The sequence below is a fragment of the Ochotona curzoniae genome, unplaced genomic scaffold (assembly GCF_017591425.1).
Source record: "Ochotona curzoniae isolate NIBS_2020 unplaced genomic scaffold, NIBS_Ocur_1.0 contig_3819, whole genome shotgun sequence".
Classification (NCBI taxonomy): Eukaryota; Metazoa; Chordata; class Mammalia; order Lagomorpha; family Ochotonidae; genus Ochotona; species Ochotona curzoniae.
In genome coordinates, this window is record NW_024466004.1 from 14,894,900 (window position 1) to 14,916,251 (window position 21,352).

Below are 21,352 nucleotides of genomic sequence, written 5' to 3' on the forward strand. Positions count from 1 at the left end.
AAGACATTAGAGTTGGGCCCAGGGTTGTGATGCAGTGAGATAAACTACCACCGTCAATGTTGGCTCTCACACTCTGTTCTGCCTCTGATCCAGTTCCCTGCTAACATGCCCGAGAAAGCAGAAGAGGAGCCAAACATTTGAGCCCCTGTTGTCCATTCAGGAGACAGGGATGAAGTTCCAGCACTGGCCCTTCAACCCATTTAGAGAGTGAACCAACAGTTGGAAGATCTCTCTCCCTTCCTCGATGTCACTCTGTTTCATGAGTAAATAAATTCTTTTTTTTTTAAGACTTATTTTTCATTTTTGAGAGGTAGAGTTACAGAGAAAGAAAGGCACACAGAGAGATCCATTGCAAACATATCCGGGATTCAAGAGTGGTGAGCACTTTCTCTTTAGTTATCCACACGATACTGATCCAAACAGATACTTACCCAGATAAGTGAGCTGCCTCCACTGCCTGTTGAAGAACCAATCACAGCTTTGGTCCCGACCAGGTGATGGATGAGACGGAAGAGCTTGGCCCACTTTAGTGTTACAACTTATGACGATGTCAGGGTAGAGTGGCACATCTGAGTGTACCAGGAGGAGGTAATTCCCTTGGGTAAAGTTGTCAAATGTTGCTGAGTACTGGAAATGACAGAACAACACAACAGTGCTCATTTAGTACAGGTGAATCAAAATCAGGCATAGACAATGTAGTCAGAGTAGCTTAGAAATAGGATGGTTTATACCCAAACAATTGGCAAACACAGAGCCAGATCTCAAATCTCTTTCCAGATTTTTCCACAACATAAAAGGTCAGGCAATGATGGGTGTCAATCATTTACAGCAATAATAACTAACACTCTCAGAGAACCTATCACACAATCAGGCAACATTTGAATCATTTAATCACTAATGGTAACTTTTCCTGTCTCATTTTACAGTTGAGGAACCCGATGTGTGCAGAAGTTCAGTAACGTGTCCCATTTATAAATAAGGGGCACAGTAGACCCAGCTTCCCAGTGCTCTCATTTTATGAAACTTTCCCCAGAATGTGTGAGTGGGAACCTCAAACAGCAGAATTAGAGGTACACATACTCCCTGAGAGCCATGATGCAAGAGTGATTCTGTTCTGATATCATCATAAACTTCAATTTCTCTATCATCTGTCCTCCTGACTCTGAGAGGAACATATATGATGATACCGTGAGAAAGAAACATGCCAAAAGGAAGAAAAGAATGCAAATTTTTCTTGCAGGAGTATATAAAATGCATCAATTCCTCAACATCAGAGTCCCTTGATCTACCCCAGTTTAGGGACCTACCAAGATCTCTATTTGCAACTTAAGATTTTACCACAAGGTGGCAGCATGAAATGTGTAAACGTCTTATTAAGACATTTTCTCTGGCTGCAAGCACTTCTATACAAGTTGATCTTCTATAGAATTTTGCCTGTGAATTTTTTTTTTAAATTACAATTCCACGGGGTTCTTAGAGGTCTTATTTTATTGAATTAATTAACTTAAAATTTCCTACAAAGCCATTCTGTACTCAAGATTTAAAACAATCCAAAACTCATATCAGCATCTACTCAGCTAGTCAAGATTTCATTGTAATTTTATCAGTATTAGGTGATGGTTAATATTTGCAACTTATTATTTCACAGAAAAAAGGCTCAGAGAATGTTATTGGGAACTGAACACTTCAATCAACAGGTTCCTGGGTTACCTGCAAAGATCTGTGGACTGAAGGATTCTCAAATCGCAGTGAGTAGGTCTCTTGGTCCAAGAGCAGAGCCATCCAGCCATGAAGATTAGACAATGTGTTGCCTACATAGTTGACAGTTGTCGTCTTATTTCTGCTGTCAGTCAAGGTTAAACCATAAGGAACACTGGGGGCATCAGCTCTAGGTTGATTTTAAAAGAAAAATAAATGGTTTCTAAAGTTATGTACTTACTCTCAAATACAATAATAGTTTTCTCTTTAAGTCTTATACCCTTATTATATGAATCTATAGAGGTTTTAGCTAATGTCGTGTCAGTCAGAACAGCCCAGTGCAAAACTGTCATTGAATTATTTGCATATTTTCCTCTTCTGACACCTGCCAGTGGGAATGCTCAGATCTTAAGCTATATTAAGAAAAATTTCCCTAATGAATTTACATAGATCAGGACCACACATCCTTCACCTAACAACGAAATGCACAAGCAGAATTTTCCCATAAATCAGCTTCATCAACAATATAAATATATTGCTTTCACCACAGCATATTCCCACAGTGAGCATTGGCTGACGTTTAGGATGTCACATGCTCGGATGCTCAGACACCTTGTTCTAACCATGCAGCAGGAATGGCTCACTGCTGTTATGGAAACTCAGCATTCTTTGGATTTTCTTCATAAAAACAGAGATTGTAGGTGGGCATTTGGTGCAGCAATAAGGCAATGCTTGGGATGTATACCTCCCATATCAGAGCAGCTGCTTCTAATCCAGGTTCTTCTACTTCCCAGCCAGTTTCCTACTAATGCATGCCATGCAAAGCAGAGGTGATATCTCAAATACTTGGGTCCCTGCTACTGATGTGAGAGATTACATAGGGTTCCTGATTTCAGCCTTGCCCAACCATGACTGGTGCAGGCATTTGAGGAGTAAATTAGCAGATGGAAGTTTCAAATTCTATCTCTCCCTTCCCCCCTCTCTCTCTTTTCCCTTTTCAAATGCAGTAAAAATAAAATTCAGTCAAGGTGTCTTCCTCTTGAATCCTCTGCCCTGGGCCTTGGATCTTACGATTATGTAAGTACTAATCTGAGGGCACTCAAGTCATGCATTTCATGAACGAAGAATGCTGAATGAAACTTTCCTTTAAAAGCAGCAGGGCCCCTTTTATATTAAAAGTTTTGAGAAGAACCATATTTCACCAAATGAAGCAGAATATTGTAAAAGTGATATGTGAATGTCATGGGTAAAACCTAGAGAATTATGACCAAATATCCCCCCAAATTATTCCATACACAGCCCATCCAATAAGTGATTTTAAGATTTTATTAGAGCATAGATATATGTAGCTACATGCTAAGATTCCAAAAATCTAAATATGTATTAAAAAGCAAATGTCAAAAAAAAACCCATATCAACACTCATTATAAATTTCCTTCTCCTTTTTGGTTTTCATGAGAATCTTTAATGTCACATTTTGCTGTAGGCAGATAATTGTATTCCCAAAGTGAAAATAAGACAAAGGAGGATCTTGTGTTTGCACACTGAGATGGGACAAGATTAATAAACCATGGTGTATCACAAAAAGAAACTGAGTAGTTCTCTGGATGTTTAAGCTAGAACCAAATGGGTATAAATTGGAAATACAGATCAGTACTCAAAGTGGCATGTGAACTTGGACAAACACGAACACATTTTAAGCTTTAGTTTTTTTTTCTTCTTTTACTAAGTCTTGATTGTAAATATATATCCACATTACTGCAGTGAAGCTTAAAGAGATGGCTGGTGTAAAGCATTCAGCAGTCTTAACTAGGCTGCCAAGACTGACCCACAATTCACCTGGTACAGAATCTCAGATAAGCCAGATTGGCCAATCGGTACAACTCAAATAAATGCTGGGATTCTTAACCAGAATATTTAATCATTTAAATACATAATCAAAAATATTTTCCTGTATAGAACACTCTTCTTGGAAGTACAAGTATTTCTTTTTTTACATCTTATTTCTGACTATTCATACATTTATAGATATTCATATTATATAATGAATTCCTTATAAGAGTAATAAAATAAAATGAAGAAAGGCTTAGGTATTTTGGAATGAAAGAATTATTCTTCCCCCAGTTTTCCTTATGCAACTTTCAGGAAACATCAGAAATCTTGCAGAAGAGGCAAACAAACTTATTTCTTTGTCTGATACTTATGGCTATTTTCCCTCCATTTCCGTCAGACCTTAAGTTGCAAATAAAGGACAATGCTTAAATAGTCGTATTCTAATGATGCAAACAGCAAAGATGTAATATGTGTGCTAACTTCACTCCACTAAATAATACTCTCATCTTCTAGATGCGGTTATTCATATTCTCAAATACCAGGTCATTTCAGTTGTGGAATTCATTGGGTAATCTATTTCTCTCCATTTAAATCATTAAAATTTATGTCACATAGGTATACACCCTGGAATCTAGTTATATACATTTATTGTGGTGATTTCTTCTTGCTGAATGGATTTCTTATCACAGTTTGTCCTTTGTCACCTCTCCTAATGTTTTTCAGCTTGTAGTCTGTATTATCTGACATTAGAATGGCTACATCAGCTAGTTTTTCCTTTCTGTTATCCTTTCCTGTAATCCTAGTACCTACTGCATCCAACTTCTCTATGTTTGGTGTTTATTTCTCAGAAGGTGAATTCTGCACATTAAATATATCACTTGGGTCAATGAGACTAGACCATTTTATGGGACTGCAGAGTTCGTGATTTTATTCGAGAAGAAAATTCCAGGGCAACTAAGGACAAAAGCTTATGAAATGTAATGAATGAAATTTATCAATCTTACATTTTTCTGAAGATTGTACTTTAAAAATAAAGTTCATAACTGAAATGGAAAGGAAACAACAGAGCTCATCCACACATCAGAACAAATGGACTTGTATATACGGAACCTTTCATCCAACAGATGCAGAGCATGCAATTTTTTTTTCATCAGGCGTGGAACCTTCTCCAGGATTGAAGACAACACAGGTCCCAGAACAAGCTTCAGCAAATTTTAAACAACTGAAATCATACTATGAATTTTCTGAGATCATCATATTAAAGTCCAACAAATCAAAATGCCCCAGAAGACAGGTGAATGCCAGGAGACTGAGTAACATGCTGCTAAAAATGCAATGGTTTATAGAAGAAAACAATTAGGAAATAAAAAAAAACACTGCTAGAAAAGAACAAAGGCATCAACACAACATATCAAAACTTGTGGGACACAGTGAAAGCAATGCTAACAAAATGTTTACTTCAGTTAGTGCCCATATCAATAATCGAGAAACTATGTAAATGGGCTAATCATATATCTGAAGGAGCTAGAAAACAACGGCAAAACAATCCCAAGATTAACAAGAAAAAAAAAGAAATAATTGGGCCTGGCACGATACCATAGTGGTTTAAGTCCTCGCCTTGCATGCACCAGGATCCCATATGGGCACTGGTTCTAATCCCAGCAGCCCTGCTACCACTAGCTCCCTGCTTGTAGCCAGGGAAAGCAGTCGAGGATGGCCCTAAGTCTTGGGACTCTGCACCCGCCTGGGAGACCTGGAAGAGCTCCTGGCTCCTGGCTTCAGATTGACTCAGCTCCAGCCATTGCGGTCACTTGGGGAGTGAGCCTTCAGGTGGAAGATCTTCCTCTCTGTTTCTCCTCCTATCTGTATATCTGCCTTTCCAATAAAAATAAATTTTTAAAAAATCTTTAAAAATAAAAGAAATAATCAAAATAAGGGAGGGAATAAACCAAATAAAGACAAAAAGAATACATAACGCCAACAAATCAAAGAACTGGTTCTTTGAGAAAGTCAACAAAACAGATTCCCCACTAGCCCACATAACAAAAGAAAAAGGAAGGAGAAGATACAAATCAATATAATCTTAAATGAAAAAGGAAATACAACAGATACCTGAGACATACACAGAATAAGCAGGAACTATTAAAAGCAACTATAATGACAAGTCAGAATAACTAGAAGAAATGGATATATTTTGGACATATAAAAGCTGTCAAAATTGAATCCTGAGGCAATTAATAATCTAGACCTATAAAGAAGACTGAGATTGAATCTGTAATTAAATCCCTTTCAACCAAGGGAAGCCCTGGTTCAGATGTCATCACTGCAGAATTCCACCAAACATTTCAAGAAGAACCTACTCAAATCCTCCACAAGGTATTCCAAACAGTAGGAAGGGAGAGAATCCTCCAAAACTCTTTTTATGAAGCCAGTATTACTTTAATACCAAAGCCAGATAGACTCAACAGATAAAAAGGACCCACAGAGATTTCCCTGATGAGCATAGATGCAAAAAATCCTCAACAAAATGTTAGCCAACAGACTCCAACAATATATGAGGCTGACCATTCTCCCAGACCAGGTGTAATTCATCCCTGACATGCAAGCATCTCATATGCAAATCAATATCTGTGATATACCACATCAGCAAATTGAAGAATAAAAACCATATGATCATTTCAATGGATACTGAGAAGGCATCTGGTAAAATGCAACACCACCTCATGCTAAAAGCCTAAACAAGATGGGCATTGAAAGAACATTCTTCAACACAAGAAAATATACCAATACTTTATGCCAACATCATCTTAAACGTGAAAAGAGTAGAAGCTTTTCCACTAAGATCTGGAACTAGACAAGGATGCCCATTCTCACCACTGTTATCCAACATAGCAGATAGTAGGCAGGAAATTAAAGAAATTCAAATTGGAAATGGGGAATTACTCCTGTACTTAGATGACATGATTCTATGCATAGGATAACCAAGACTAAACAAAGAGACTGCTGAAATTCATAAGAGAGTTTTGCATGGTTCAAAATTAAGGAACATAAATCAATGGCACTAGTATAAACACATAATTCTATGGCTGAGAATGTTGGGACACACTTAAATAACAGACTGATGGAATTAGGACTCCTTATGAAGCACTATATTATTATAATATGGAGAAAATCAGTTGGGGGGGGTGGGAGTTTTGGGGGAGTGGTGTTGGGGAAATCCCAGACCATATGGAACCATACTATAAAATTTAACAACAACAAAAAAAAGGAATAAAAATAAAAATAAAAATTCTACCATTTGCAATATGGTCTCAACTAGAGACTTATATTCTTAATTACAAGCTTCTGTATCCAAATTCCTACATGATGCAGATGATATTTCCAATATCCTTGACAATAAAGTCTCTCCCATTATGCTCAGTGAAACAGGTCAATCCCAAAGGGACAAATACCATAGGTTCTGACAATAGGCAACCTTCATGCAAAATATAACATCAACAGCCCTTTCAATTACTGCTTTTGCTACATCTCAAGGGGGTTGACATTTTTATTTTCATTCATTCAAAAAAAGTTTGTCTTGTTAATTTTTTCACTGACTCAGAGGTCACACCATAGCATCATTTGATTTAAGAAGGTCTTTTTCTTTTTCATTTCTTTAGCGACCCATTTGTCCAGCATTAGCATGTTATGTAACTTCCTGGCATTGTAAGTGTTCTGTTTTTCTGTTGCTGATTTTGGTTTTTTTTTTTTTGCTTTTCATTTAAAGGGATGTATAGTAACTGTGTAATAGAGACTATTATATCCAGATGTGAAGCTACAAAGCAGTATGCATTTCTACTTTCAAATCAAAGATAGAATCCCAATAAAATTATTGAATGTTTTTTGAAAATAGGATGCTAAACTCTCAGCCATTGTTCATGCCTACAATTTCAGGATACACTTAAATAACAGAATGATAGACTCATGACTGATTGTGAAGTACTATGCTATTGTAATGATAAGCAGGAAGTCAGTGTGAGGAGACCTATGGCCTATGCAACTGTTTCGTGGAATAATAAAGAATTAATTAAAAAAAAAAGTTAGGTCCCCCTTTCTCTTTAACTGCATAACTCCAACAATGGAATTCTGAGGCAGCCATCCCTACTTTATTCAACAGATTAAGTGTTGTCCTAATGTGACCACAGAAAGTTTGTTGCAAAATCTCTAGCAGACATGCCAGTTTGATTCTAGGTCTTTCTACAACAAATTAATATTTTTTGCCAACATTAACAAAAGATGCCAAAGTACATCAGAAGTGCTACGGAGGACTTATGGTAGGGTGTATCCACCAGAAACTTAAAAAAAAAAAAGCTATTACATTGTTCTGTTATGTATATGATTGTAAACACTGTAAAAGTTTGCAGAAAGATTGAGTGTTGTAGCTTCTTTCATCCTTGAAGATTTCTTATATTACTTCAGAGAGACATTTATGTCTGAGACAATAAAGTCATACATGGAAAAAGCTTGCCGATGAGCATGAAATGTGCCAGGATAGTGGCATGCCAGCATATGGACTACTGTTGCCATGAAAAGACCTACCAGCTCAGTGTGTTTTTGAAGGTTGTACATACAAACCATTCTGCAGAAATCAGCTGGCTGTGTGCAGATTGCTGGTTTTTCTTTTTTTTTTTTCTTTTCATGCAGTACAAAATATGAAAGCAACATCAGCAACCACAAGTATTCAGGACATGCTTGCAGCACCATTTCAGACAAGCTATTTTGATGTGTCTGGCTTAGGAGATGTGCAATTAGAAAAGGTTTATTTCACAGCCATTCCAAATCAAGAGCATTTAGTGCTCAATGCAGTGTTTTTCTTAATATACAGAGTTATGGACCCTCAGGAAAAGTACTCTAATGGTAAACAAAACCAGGGAGTTAATATTTGTTCTCATTGGTATTGTTGATTGCTTAGCAAATCCTTTGTGGGCAGTATACATTCAACAGTTCTGCACAGTACATGGGTACTAAATTACAATAACAGTTTAAGCAATCAATTGGTATGGTAAATTGGTACTTTGGCTAAGAAGTTTTCTCAAGTGATAGTGTTATATTTATAACACAACATACCCCTTAATTAAAACAGGTTGAATTTTTTAAAAAAGCATAAAATTAAAATACCCCAGAGAACACGAAAAAGAATCACGTAAGGCTACAATCTCTTTCTCTTTCTGAGCTGTCTACTGTCTGCAGAAGTTATTGCAAATGCAGAGAGAAGGGTTAACACTTAAAAGGACTGGTTGCCTTTTGATTTCTTGCACATAAAGCCATAAGAAGTTTAGGAAGAGACTTCTTCCCCTTGTAATGAAGCTCTCTGCTGCTAATGGCCCATGCAGACTCCCTTGGCTCCTCCAAATTAGAAATACTTGTGTGCTCCTTTGCTTCATTAACAGTAAAAAGAGGGAGATTGGTGGCTATTTAGGGCACTGGGAAATTGGTGGCTATTTAGGGCAAGTGAAAATTGTAGTAATTATGGTTGGTAAATTCTCTTCATGGTGTTCTTTGACTCTTGATGTTCTTTTGCTGCTTTTATGAAGAGCCCAGCACTGTCAGTGCTGGTGTTTGGCCTAAAAGGATAGGAGCTGATCTGACTTCAGATCTCCTCGCACTGGTAATGGTCAATGCAAAGACGTCTTGCCAACTGGAAAATGGGTTTTTACATTATCTGATTTGCACAGTGTGCCATTTGATTTGTCTACTACTTGATATAATGAAGATATATTTGATAACCACCTTCTCAGGTGGCACAACAGAAAGCTGGTACTACATATGAGTACCTATCAAATGACATGCTGAATCAACATGCATTCAGGTAGGTTAATGCGTCTGGATAGGATCAGAGCTTAGAGAGAGAACACACAAGAGAAAAAAGGAATACTGTAGGAGTACAGTGTACCACACTGGGCCTCCAGTTGAACAAGGGTTAGTATTAGATTATTAGATGCCGGTCAGAAGAAGAAGAGCATAAGAATACATGGACAGAAGACCCAAAGACAAATAGAGCTTGGTGACTTGGTAATACCCAGAGAAGGGATAATGTTTATAGAGGCTTTCAGAAGCTGAATAGGAGTTTAAAAGTGGTTTCCTAAAAATTGAAGCTGCAACATAGAGCAATTGAACAACACTCTAAAAATGGAATCACAATGCCACTAACGGATACTTGAGAAATAATTAAGTCCCTCAAGGTGACCGGAGATTTGTGTGGTCACATTGCTAGAATTAAGAAACATCTAGAAATATTTACTCTATCATATCATCAAAAATTCAAGTATTACTTTGGTAACTGTCAAGATGGTAGGAATCAAAATTAAGGGAAAAATGAAAGAATGCAGGAAGGCAAGGCAGGCAGAGTTACAAAAACATTTGCACAAATAGTGTTTTCCATTAAGTCTATAGTTAACTGCAAAAGGAGTGTTACTGAGAGCACTTAACTAGTAAGGGAAGATACATGTGTGCTTAAGGAGACTAGCATTTCCCAAACTAATATATATATTACTTATATGTCACCAAGAGCAGTTTTCTGATCACTGTGCTGTGAATCCTGTTGGGGAATATCCCATTGATGTGGTGTTGACTCTTTGCAACCCTGATCACTTACGAACTGTTATTTCCTTTGAATCATAAGTTTACAATAATCACCCCAGATTTCCTATAATTTTCTGAGTAGATTTCACTGGTGGGGAGAAAGAACAGTATTTTGATTAAGTGCTTTGCCATATGTAACATTTGCTTATTTACTTATCAAAAAGTAATACAATTCTCATCAAGTGGGAGTTTTCTTTCTTAATGTAACTCATTATTTAGACAGTGTGATTATCAGTCCTCTCCGCGATTTAGATCTTGAGGTTAATTTTTTTAAAGAACACATATATCCCTGCAAGAGATATAATGACATGCTTTCAAAACTTGAAAAATATTTCCAGTGAATTAGAAATTTTAAAAAAATTTTCTATTTTTTGATTATTTTCCATAATAAAGTTCCATAGGCACAGGAATTATCCCCACAGTCTTCCTCTCCCACATTAAACCCAGGCTGTTTTTCCCAATGTTATTAAAAATTATAGTCCTTGGGCCTGGCATGACAGCCTAGCGGCTAAAGTCCTCGCCTTGAACATGCTGGGATCCCATATGGGCACCGGTTTTAATTCCAGCAGCCCTGCTTCCCAACCAGCTCCTTGCTTGTGGCCTGGGAAAGCAGTCGAGGACGGCCCAAAGCCTTGGGACCCTGCAACCGCCTTGGAGACCTGGAAGAATCTCCTGACTGGTGTCTTTGGATTGGCTCAGTTCAAGCCATTGCGGCTGCTCGGGGAGTGAATCATCAGACAGAAGATCGTCCTCTCTTTCTCCTCCTCTTTGTATATCTGCCTTTCCTATAAAAATAAATAAATTTTAAAAATATATATAGTCTTTAAGCAGCTCAATGCAAAATTCTATTTAAGTATATCATTATACATACAGTAGATGACAAAGTCTACTATCCTATTGTCAAGATATATTTAAGAGTTTCACAGGGATTCCTCCTTTTATTCAAGAATAGAGAAGCATGCTGCAATGTATCTTTTCCTCCTGGTATGATGGTCTCTATTCTACACTTCATCTATGAGATTATACATAGATTACGTATGTATCTGTTTTGTATTTTTCATGAAGGTTACCTACTGTCAGAGACAACATATGACATTTGTCCTTTGGGGATTGATTTGTTTTACTGAGCATAATGGGAGAAACTTAATTGTAAGAGATATTGGAAAACAATACTTTGCATCATGTAGGAATTTGCATACAGAAGCTATACCACACACCATGTGCTATAGTGCAGCCTACTGACACCAGCTCAGGAGAAAATACTTGCCTTGCTTCCCAACTCCTATTTAGGAATGTCATGTTTAGCTCCCAATAAAGGAGAGTGTTTTTTTTGTTGTTGTTGTTTTTGTTTTATTTTGTTTTGTTTTTACCATACTATTAGGCAGATGTTATAAATCAAGTCTTATTGTTCCGGAAAGTTAAACATTCACAGGTACATAACTGTACCCTTATGTCATTCATAAACCTTAAAAACTAGGTAACAGTGCTGTTCATATCCCCAGTTTGTAATCCATTGTGATTTTTAGAATTTTATTTCATTTCTGTAATCTCTGCTGTCAGGAGAGGATAATATATCTTGCAATTTTTCTGTCTCACTGGGTATTTTTTTTTAAGGACTGAAAGGATTCCATCAGTAGAGCCAGGTCTGTTTGTCCCTGGGAAGGAGAGGCAGGTGATTATGAAGGGGAAAGCTAGGCCAAAGTTTCCATTTGAACTCTTCTTTACTTTTGCATTCACAGAGGCAGGGGGTGCCTCATACTTGGAACACTGACACATTAAGAGCAGTTACATAGGTGAACACTGAACGCAAGCACTACAGGAGAGGATATTAAGCAAGATCTAAGAATCAACATGATCAAGAAGAACGTTAACCTCTTCTTTTCCAGGAAAGGCAGAAAGCATAAACAAAAGGCACCAGGACACAGTGAATCAACTTCCCAGTAACTCCAATTGTTACAATCACCAGGAGGCTTTTCTAGGTCAGTACAAGGTCATGAGATTACTGGACATTGCTCTTTTTTTTTTTCTTTTTAGGAATTAGGTTAAGATATATCTGAATAAATTTAATTGCTTTGCCAGTGTTTTGGTTTCTCAGAAACACAGAAACTACAGTATTTAGTATAGTATATAGTGTGTTGCTTTGTAATTAGCAAAGGTAAGAGAGGAACATTTGAGACAGAACTTATTGAGCATTTGTGAGATAAATGCTATGATGGCCAGTTTACTGGTGTGAGAAATGAAGCAAAAAGATGTGAAATATAAATAGGAAGGAGGGGCAACTATAACTTATAACTACAAATGATTGTTAATCACATTAACCACTTGACTTTTAAGATTCATTTATTTGTTTTTATTGGAAAGGCTGATTTAGAAAGAAAAGAACAGAAAGAAAGATCTCCTACCTGCTGGCTCACTGCCAAAATCGCTACAATGACCAGAGACAAGCCAATCCAAAGCCAGAAGCCAGGAGTTTCTTCCAGGTCTCCCATGCAGATGCAGGTCCCATGTTTTTGAAAAACTCAAAACTATGAGTTGGCCAACCTATAGTATGTTGCAATCTCTTTTAATTTTCCCCAACATCAAACTTGTTAACAATTATAAGAGAGAATCAAGACTATTTTTAATCTTTTCATAAATTGATGACAATTGAAAAATACTATACTCTGCTCTGGAGCATAGAAGCTGAACCTTATGAACTGAAAAAGGCAAAGAAGTTGAACATGGCTGAGGAATAGAATGCACACAAAGTAGGATGGAGCACTGGGAGACAACTCTGGGAATGAAGAGGCAGGGCATGAAAGTCTCACGACATTAGTAAAGTTCAACATTCCTTGAGAACCCTTAGGAAGACACTGAAAGTAGAAATGAGTGGCAAGGGCAGATATACATCTATGAAGTTTGAGAACCGATACAAAATAAGGTTACAAGCTAAGAAGACACTGTGGCTGTGCAAGTCCAAGGTAAATGCAGCTGAGACTAAACAGGACATTGGAAAGCAAGACTCAGAGGAATTTTCTTCAGATATAATATGTACGTGGAGGAATATTAATGTGGGAAATTACGTAATAAGGTGAGTTGGTAACTGCCCCATATCTCTGACTTGGAAAGTATTTTATCTCAGTGGGATCAACTAAACCCACAGGCAAACTTACAGGTCTATGAGAAAGACCACAGGTTCCATTTTGCTAAGTTGAATTTGAGATGGTTATTAAATACAATATGGGAATACTGACAATATTGATGCTCAATGGAACTGCAGTACAACCTATTAATGCAAGGCACAGACATCACCATAGATTTTATAGTAGCTGCACTAAAGGAAAGTTTTAAAAAGATGAAATTAATTTGAATAACAGATTAACTCCTAATAAATTCAAAATACCATTCAATATAACAACTTAAACAAATTAATGAGATATTTTATATTATATTTCATACTACCTTTGAAATATGGCTCACCATTTACCTGTAATAGCACATCTAATTTTGGACTAACCATATTGAACTACATATACTGAGTAGCTATAACTTTCTCACAGCTATAACAGTAGACACTGCAGATTCTAAGGCTAGGTGAATAAATGGGTTTGTAGAACCATAATGTAGGCTGGAAGGGAAAGTTAGGGATCAACAATGAATGCTCATTGAAGCTATGAAGATAATGTAGGAAGCATTTATGGCTTGAGGACAAAGGGAGTTCCTTACAGAATCCTAAGGAACACCAGGGTTCAAGAGAAGAGATTACAAGAAGACCTAAAAGGAACACAAAATAATCCATTGACTATATTATCTTTGTTCTGGGTAATAATCTCTGTAAGGAAGAAATCGCTTTTCGAAATTTGGGGATTCATATATGCAAAAATTGTAAAGAGCATATCATCATTCTGAGACCCTTAAGTTCAAAAAGAAACAGATTGGTGATTAAGGTTCCCAAAATGAGATCTTGGTTTGCACTGGTATGGTTACCACCACCGTGGCCTTACAGGAAGAAGACTGGAGTTCATGGAAGAAGATTGGTAGAAACAAGTTAGAAAAAAGTACCCTCTCCAGTCAACTGTAGGTCCTACAGAAAGCTTGAATTTTCAAACTAGTTAGAGAATAGCATAAAAAGCATTTGTGCCAATCAAATATATCATTAAATAAAACATAAACTAGACTGCCATACAGAACACAGTTTTCATTTACCCAAATACTAAATCATATGGCCACTTCCAATATTCATATGTTCTGTCAACCAGCTGCAGGCATTGAGTATAGGAATGAATAAAAGTTAAAACAGCATAAAACCAGACACCGATGAAGCCTAAACAAACAACAGAAGAACAGAAGATTACCAACATCATAAAAGAAGTTTTAGGAAAATACAGCAGATAGGAGCTGGCCAGGGAGGAATTGACACTTGAAGCACCTGGTTTTATCAAAGGCCCACAGGGAATACCACTGTACGGCTTCCCTGCTGTCTTGGGATCTTTATTGAGGCAAAGAGTAGGAGCGGAAAGTGAAGACAGCAGGATGGTTGTGCCATATCGTATCTCCATCAACAAAGCAACCCCAAAAGATCATGACTAAGAGAGCTGTGTAAATCAACTCTTTGGGCCCTTGCCCCAGGGTAAATAGCACAACAAATTAATCCTTTCTCCATGAATTGCAGCAAAGTTTGTATCAACCCTGAATTCAAATTGCTCATTAGCTCTGACATGTTCCTAATGAGGTTATAATGCTCTGGGACAAAGATCAAGCCACTGAACACAAATAGCTAGGGATAGAATCATAGAAAGATAAAATTAGAAGGACTTTAAAAGTAGTGTTTCCCTAAATCAGATAGTCTGAGTCACATGATTACTTTGATTCAGGACAACTGGCATCTAATCTAAGCTTCTTCCTAACATTCTCCCTGAAAATGTTGATGTTGCTTTTTAATAAAGTATACTGAGTAGCAAGAACATATAGATCATCTCACCCAACCCTCTTTCCTGTAGGTAATGACACTGTGGCCTTAGCTGCAGACAGAAACTTACTTAGAAACCAACACAAGACAATTTGCTAATGGTCCATAATATTAAATAAATGTGAAGATTTTAAATACAAGTAGGATGTCCAGTCATCTGGACCTTTGAAGAACTGAAGATATTTCCAAGGCATGGGATTCTCCCTTTTAAAATCAAGAAAATTCCATACTCTGGTTTCTCTTCAGAGCATATTAATCTTTTGCCTTTTATAAAAGATTTTTCTGGAGTGGAACAATTCAGACTCTTTACCCAATTTCTGAGGCCTTGTTTCAGCAAGGCTACTTATTGTCGTTCAAAGAAAGGATTTTACTGTGATTGTTAGTCAGCAGGCATACAGTTATTCATGGAAATATTTGAGTTAGTGGGGAAAGAAGATCCATCTTTCCCTCGCAGTGCCGTTTAACCTTTATTAAAAAGAAAAACACAAAATATAGTAAGAATTTTTCATTCTAGCAGAAGCCTTTTGAATCTACTTAGAATATGGCATTAGGATCATCTTCTCAACCTAGTCAGTCCTAATCAAACCTAGTGGTGAGATAATGACTTACTGCCAAGTTGAGCACACATTCTAAAGCTGTTTGAAGGGTGATGCCCAACCAAGAAGGCGGCTCAGAAAGAGTCTTCCAATACCACAATGACAAGTACTTAACAAGTGACAGCTTAAGTAGATCTCAAAGTAAAGCATAACAAGAATATCGAGCACATGAAGGCCCAGTGGCTAAATCCTCACCTTGCACATGCCTGGATCCCATATGGGTGCCAGTTTGCATCCTGGCTGCTCTGCTTCCCATTCAGCTCCCTGCTTACAGCTTGGACAAGCAGTAGAGGATGGCCCAAAGCTACTGCATTCAAATAGGAAACCCAGAAGTCCCTGGCTCCTGGCTTCAGATAGGTTCACTCTGGCCATTGTGGCCATTTGGGAAATGAACCAGCAAGTAGAACACCTTTCTTTCCTTATTTCCTCTCTCTTTCAATCTGCCTTTCAATAAAGATAAACACATCATAAAAATAACATAAGACAAAAATACATATTATGTAAGAATTTACCGCCACTTTTAACTACACGATCTTAATACAAAAAAGGCCTACAGGAAATAAATCACTAATTTCTGTGAATCTTAAAACATTCATTAAAAACATTTTGGTAAAATAGCTACAATAAGTAGGATACATTCTTAAGAATGGAGGGGAAAAGACATACCCCACATAATCAAAATTAGAAATGAAAATATATCTTGCATAAGTCACTGAAATTGGGTCCATTAACAACAAAACAGTCTGGAAAGCAAAAAAGGAAAAAAAAACCTCTCAGACATTCAATGATGGCAAAATATTTCTAAGGCTACCAAAATAGAAGTCAAGATAGTGATTCCATATGCACTTAAAGTGCAGAATTGGTACAATCCAGAGAAAAACGACTCTTACTCTTTGTGTTTGTTTGCTTAAATAAGATGGCAAAGTTGTCTGAATTACTCAGCTTAATATTCACTGAGTTAGGACACTTAAACAAAAGAGGGGAATACTATGTCTAAATACATGCAATGAATTTGAAACAGGTAGAAGAACCCTAGACATTCAGAAATCATTACCTGGAAATTAAAGAGGGCACAAGAATCTTATTATGCATTATAAACAGCCCAGCTGCTGACTTAATGGTAGTTGGAGTAGCATAGCCAAGGAGCCTTTGCTCCAATATTAATAGGAAATGTATTGTCCGAATCCAACAGTTCATGAAATTAACAAGGAAAATGAGCTGGAGTGAAGCAACTCTGTAAGTAATAGGAAGCATCAGCAATTACTTCCCTGGAGCACATTAAACACTTAAAAAAGGGCTTGGGGAGAGGACATGTGTACAAATGGGAATGGGTATTGGAAATTTTTAACAATAATTTCAATTTAAAAACAGCTCAAATTCTTTACTTCTTGCAACTGTTTTAAAAATTATCTAATAACTCAAAATATCAATAAGAAATTATGATCTATGATATCTGCTCCAACTGTCTTGAAACCTGATATTTGAATTAACCTAAAATTACCATAAACTCATGATACGGCAAATACTAAAGTTACGCTCTTTTCACTTCCATAGAACTAAATATTTTAAATAACCTAGAGAGCAATTTTGCTTCAACATACCTCAACAGCCTGAATGATATATGCTTGCACAAGGACAAGCTACAAAATGTTGTGAGTTCTACTTACATGCCAATAGACATACGATGAAAGAGAACAGCTCCCTGACAGATGCTGCCAGGAACAGTCTGACCAAAGCTTGCATTGACCAAACAAGAAGCTGGAAGGGTTTCCATAGAAGGAAGAATATGGCTTCTGTTTTTCCCACAGAGAGACGCATCCAAATCTTCCAGAATTGCTGCATGAGGAAATGGAAAATCTACCAGGTTTGTAGAATTTATAAATGACAAGTGTTTGCTCTTCACAGTAAATCCACCTGTACATGGGAATACAGAAAGCCTGTTATACAAGGGCACAAATGACAACTAGCAAGAACAGCACTAAGGTTCACCAGTGTTTTCCAGTGCCTTTAATTGCACATTTTTTGCCATTTCACACTTGGCTTACTCACTCAAGACCATCAGGGACTGTGTATCACGCACACCACAGGCAGCAGAGCAGCACTTAGACCTGCTGTGAGAAGCCTGAGGTCCAGGGCAATCACTCTGTGCTACAGGCAGTTTTGACCCCCAGGGGATATTTGGCATAATCTAGAATCATTTTTGGTTGGCAATACATGGGGGGTAAGGAGGCACTGCTCCTGGTATTAGTGGGCAACAACCAGAGTAGCTTCAAAACATGTCACAATGAACAGGACAGTTCCTAGAACAACAACAAAATCATCTGGTATCTAATGCCTATGATACCAAGGATGGGAAACCGATTCAGGAAGGGACAGAAAGAGACAATATTAAATTACAAAACAATGAAGATACTATATTTTATTCCTTCTGCTGACTGCTGTTCCTCTGTAGTAAGTCTCATTCTACCAAAATACCTCTAATATTACCATTTAAACTTTTACCCTCAAAAACAACCATCAACTAGTCATTTTTGTAAGAGTGAAACACAATTTAGTAACCATTTTCTACAGCTCCAGAACTACAAGTCCTGGCACTCATTCTTTAACACCAATATCATGTGACTCTTTGTTACTACCAGTTAAATTGACTAGACAGAAACTATGTTAATCATCTTATAATTCACATACCTGTACCAATAAAAAAATAATTGAATCCACATTATCCATTAAATAATTCCTAAAGATCAGGGTTTAAGCAATAGTTGAGCTCACTTAAACTTTAACCTTCAGCTTGGTCTTAATTCAAGTATAATTCACATCCTAGGCTCATAGACAGATAAGCTTAATATAAAACTAAAGTACTATTTAACCTGAAAAGGGTATTAGAATCTAGCTAAAAGTGGTCATCTCTTTTTAAATTGGAAATATTCTGTTTTCTCAAGAATGAAGAAACGAGATGTAGCAATGCCACAGTCATTCAATGAATTAATCCAACCATCTAGAATCCACATTTCCATGTTAGAGTATGTGGTACTTGACATTTAAGAACTACAAAACATATCTGTGAAAAATTTGGTATTCTGATTATTTCATTCTATATAAAAATAGATTATATTAGATAAATTAAATGTTGCATAAAAGTTTACAAAATCTGGGTGCAGCACCATAGCCTAGCAGCTAAAGTCCTCATCTTACACATGCCGGGATCCAATATGGGCCCTGGTTATAGTCCCAGGAGCTCCACTTCCCATCCAGCTCCCAGCTTGTGGCTTGGGAAAGTAGACAAGGACAGCCCAAAGCCTTGGGACCCTGCACCTGCTTGGGAGACCTGGAAGAGGCTCTAGGCTTCTGGCTTCAGATCGGCACAGCTGCGGCTGTTGTGGCCACTTGGGGAGTGAATTAGCAGCTTTGGCTCCATTTTGATGATCAAATCAACTAGATTGCTGTCTACCTCTCTCCACTCTGGCCCATGAGTTCTCTGAGGTATTTCTCATTACTTCCAAGAGGTGATTAACAAGTAAGCAAAAATTCATACAATTACTGCACACACATCAAGCCTCATACAATTACTGCACACACATCAAGCCTCTGGATGGTATGTTAACTACCTGAACTTTGGTTCTTGCTGGAAATGTTTCATTATGTTAGTTTATTGTCACATATTGACCCATCCAACACCATTAACTAATTCAATTAACGAATGCTTAACATATACCAGATTTCCAGTTACTAACCATCAAATTCTAAGAGATGTGTGAGCCATGCTTTTATGAAAATAGAACCCAGAACAGGCAGAGCTCCACCAGGAAAGAGTGTGATGAACACAGAGGAGGATCATGAGGAGCTGCAGAGACAGAGTGGGAGGACCTCTTCTGCTTTCTTTAGATCTGAGCAACACTTTCTACTGATCCAATCTTGTAATGGAAATAAATCTTGACTCACAAAAGTTTTACAACCATTTATCATCTGCTTGATTAGTGGCCTTCTTTTCCATTTGTCCTGTCCACTCAAACAACTTACCCTGTCCTTGAGAGCATCCCGAACAGGTTCTGATGGCCACACAGCTGACAAGATCAAAATTAGCAAAGGTTGTGTTAGAAATTGTTAGTTCCCACCTTTTTGGAGTTTTAATCCCAGCTGACATACACTTGCTTCCCTATGATTTAAAAGAAGAGAACGAACAAGTAAAATAAGAGAATTTCCACATGAAATATAATCCATAATGCATACATGTAGTCTCATAGATTAACTGTATAATGGAGACTAGCATACTGGTAAGTGAAGATATATTGCAGTATGCATGTCAACTCCTGAACAAAAGGGGTACTCTCAATGAAACAATTACATATACCTTGGCAGTATGATACTAAATTCTCTACCTTTGCCCATCCCTACAATGCAGTGATGAACTTAAAATAGCCCGAATGTTAAAGCTGTAACTGTTCCTAAAGGACTGTTCTGCCATAATTATATAGTGAGATATGGAGGGAGGGAAAAATTGAGAAGGAGAAATGGGAAAATGGGGAGAGAAGAATCCACATACCTATGAAACAATATCATGAAAAATAATGATGATAGCAATAATGTATTTTTAAAAATTTTCACAATGAATAGACTTTGTTCAAAGGCTCTAACACATGAAAATTCCTTTTTAAACCTTTATATAAAAACCAGATGAGCCTGAATTAATCATATCTAGCATTATATAAACACATTTGAAATCCCTTGTGGTAGTCTATATTAACCAATCAATGCTCTGTATCAGGATATTTCTGAGTGTGAAAAGAGCCACTCTAGTCAGAATTCTGGGACAATGGGTTTAAACAAATCTGAATAACCAGACTTACTGCAGTGTTACGACTTGTCAATTAAAACTCACTAAAAACTTTTGTACCCCTACAGATGAAAAGGTAATTTTTGGAATGAGAGTACCAGCACATATGTAAGTAGGCTTAAAGGAAAAGGAAATCTCTTCTAATGAAAAGAGATTCATCCAGAAACTGATGATTGCTTTAGTATGACTCTCACTGATCACTGAATACATGTGGATGGAAGTCTATGAGAGAATAGGGAAAATTCTCTAAAAATTTTGATTTCTAAAAAAGCACAGTAGGAGTAAAAGAAAGTAAAATCATAGTTGCACAGAGAGGTTAAGAATTCTTTTCTATAATGACATAGCAATACATTTGTTTCCACATAAATCTGAAAATACTATAAACAACATTCTTAGTTGTTTAATTCTATTATTTCTCAAGTCCTTTTAATATTTGATTTTTTGATGAGTTTTGCTGTGTATATTTGAGTTTTAAGACATGTTATAAGACAAATATAGATGGTAAAACAGCTATTACAGAAAAGGAAATTGAAAGATTTGTCATCTCACATTACTACCCTTTTGTGTGTGTGTCAATAGCAACTAAAATCCACTTATTTAACAGAGCTCTAATACATAATTTTATCAATTTTATACATATATATGTTATGATGTACATTAGCTTCCAGGATTATTGCAGATTTTGAATAACAGAGGATATAGTAAACAGTATAGCATAAATGTAATTACCAAATGGATTTCCTTTTCCCAGTTACTCTTTTGGGGCTAGATTTCCATGATAAATGAGTCAGCAAATACTTCCATAGCTACCAACAAATGTTC

At 36.9% G+C, this 21,352-nt stretch overlaps 1 protein-coding gene and 1 non-coding gene across 2 annotated transcripts in view; one reads left to right on the top strand and one right to left on the bottom strand.

Annotated features, from left to right (window-relative positions):
* Positions 1-21,352, bottom strand: part of PKHD1 (PKHD1 ciliary IPT domain containing fibrocystin/polyductin) — a 405,478-nt gene that overhangs the window by 190,710 nt on the left and 193,416 nt on the right. Inside the window, exons 46-49 of the mRNA XM_040983008.1 lie at positions 19,717-19,852; positions 17,364-17,610; positions 1,711-1,888; positions 432-627 (exon numbers count right to left, since the gene is read on the bottom strand). Of these exons, the coding sequence (XP_040838942.1) occupies positions 432-627; positions 1,711-1,888; positions 17,364-17,610; positions 19,717-19,852 (757 nt within the window). The remainder of the gene's footprint in view (positions 1-431; positions 628-1,710; positions 1,889-17,363; positions 17,611-19,716; positions 19,853-21,352) is intronic.
* Positions 15,327-15,441, top strand: LOC121158879. Its single transcript, XR_005884251.1, has one exon. It is a non-coding gene; the product is annotated as a U5 spliceosomal RNA (small nuclear RNA).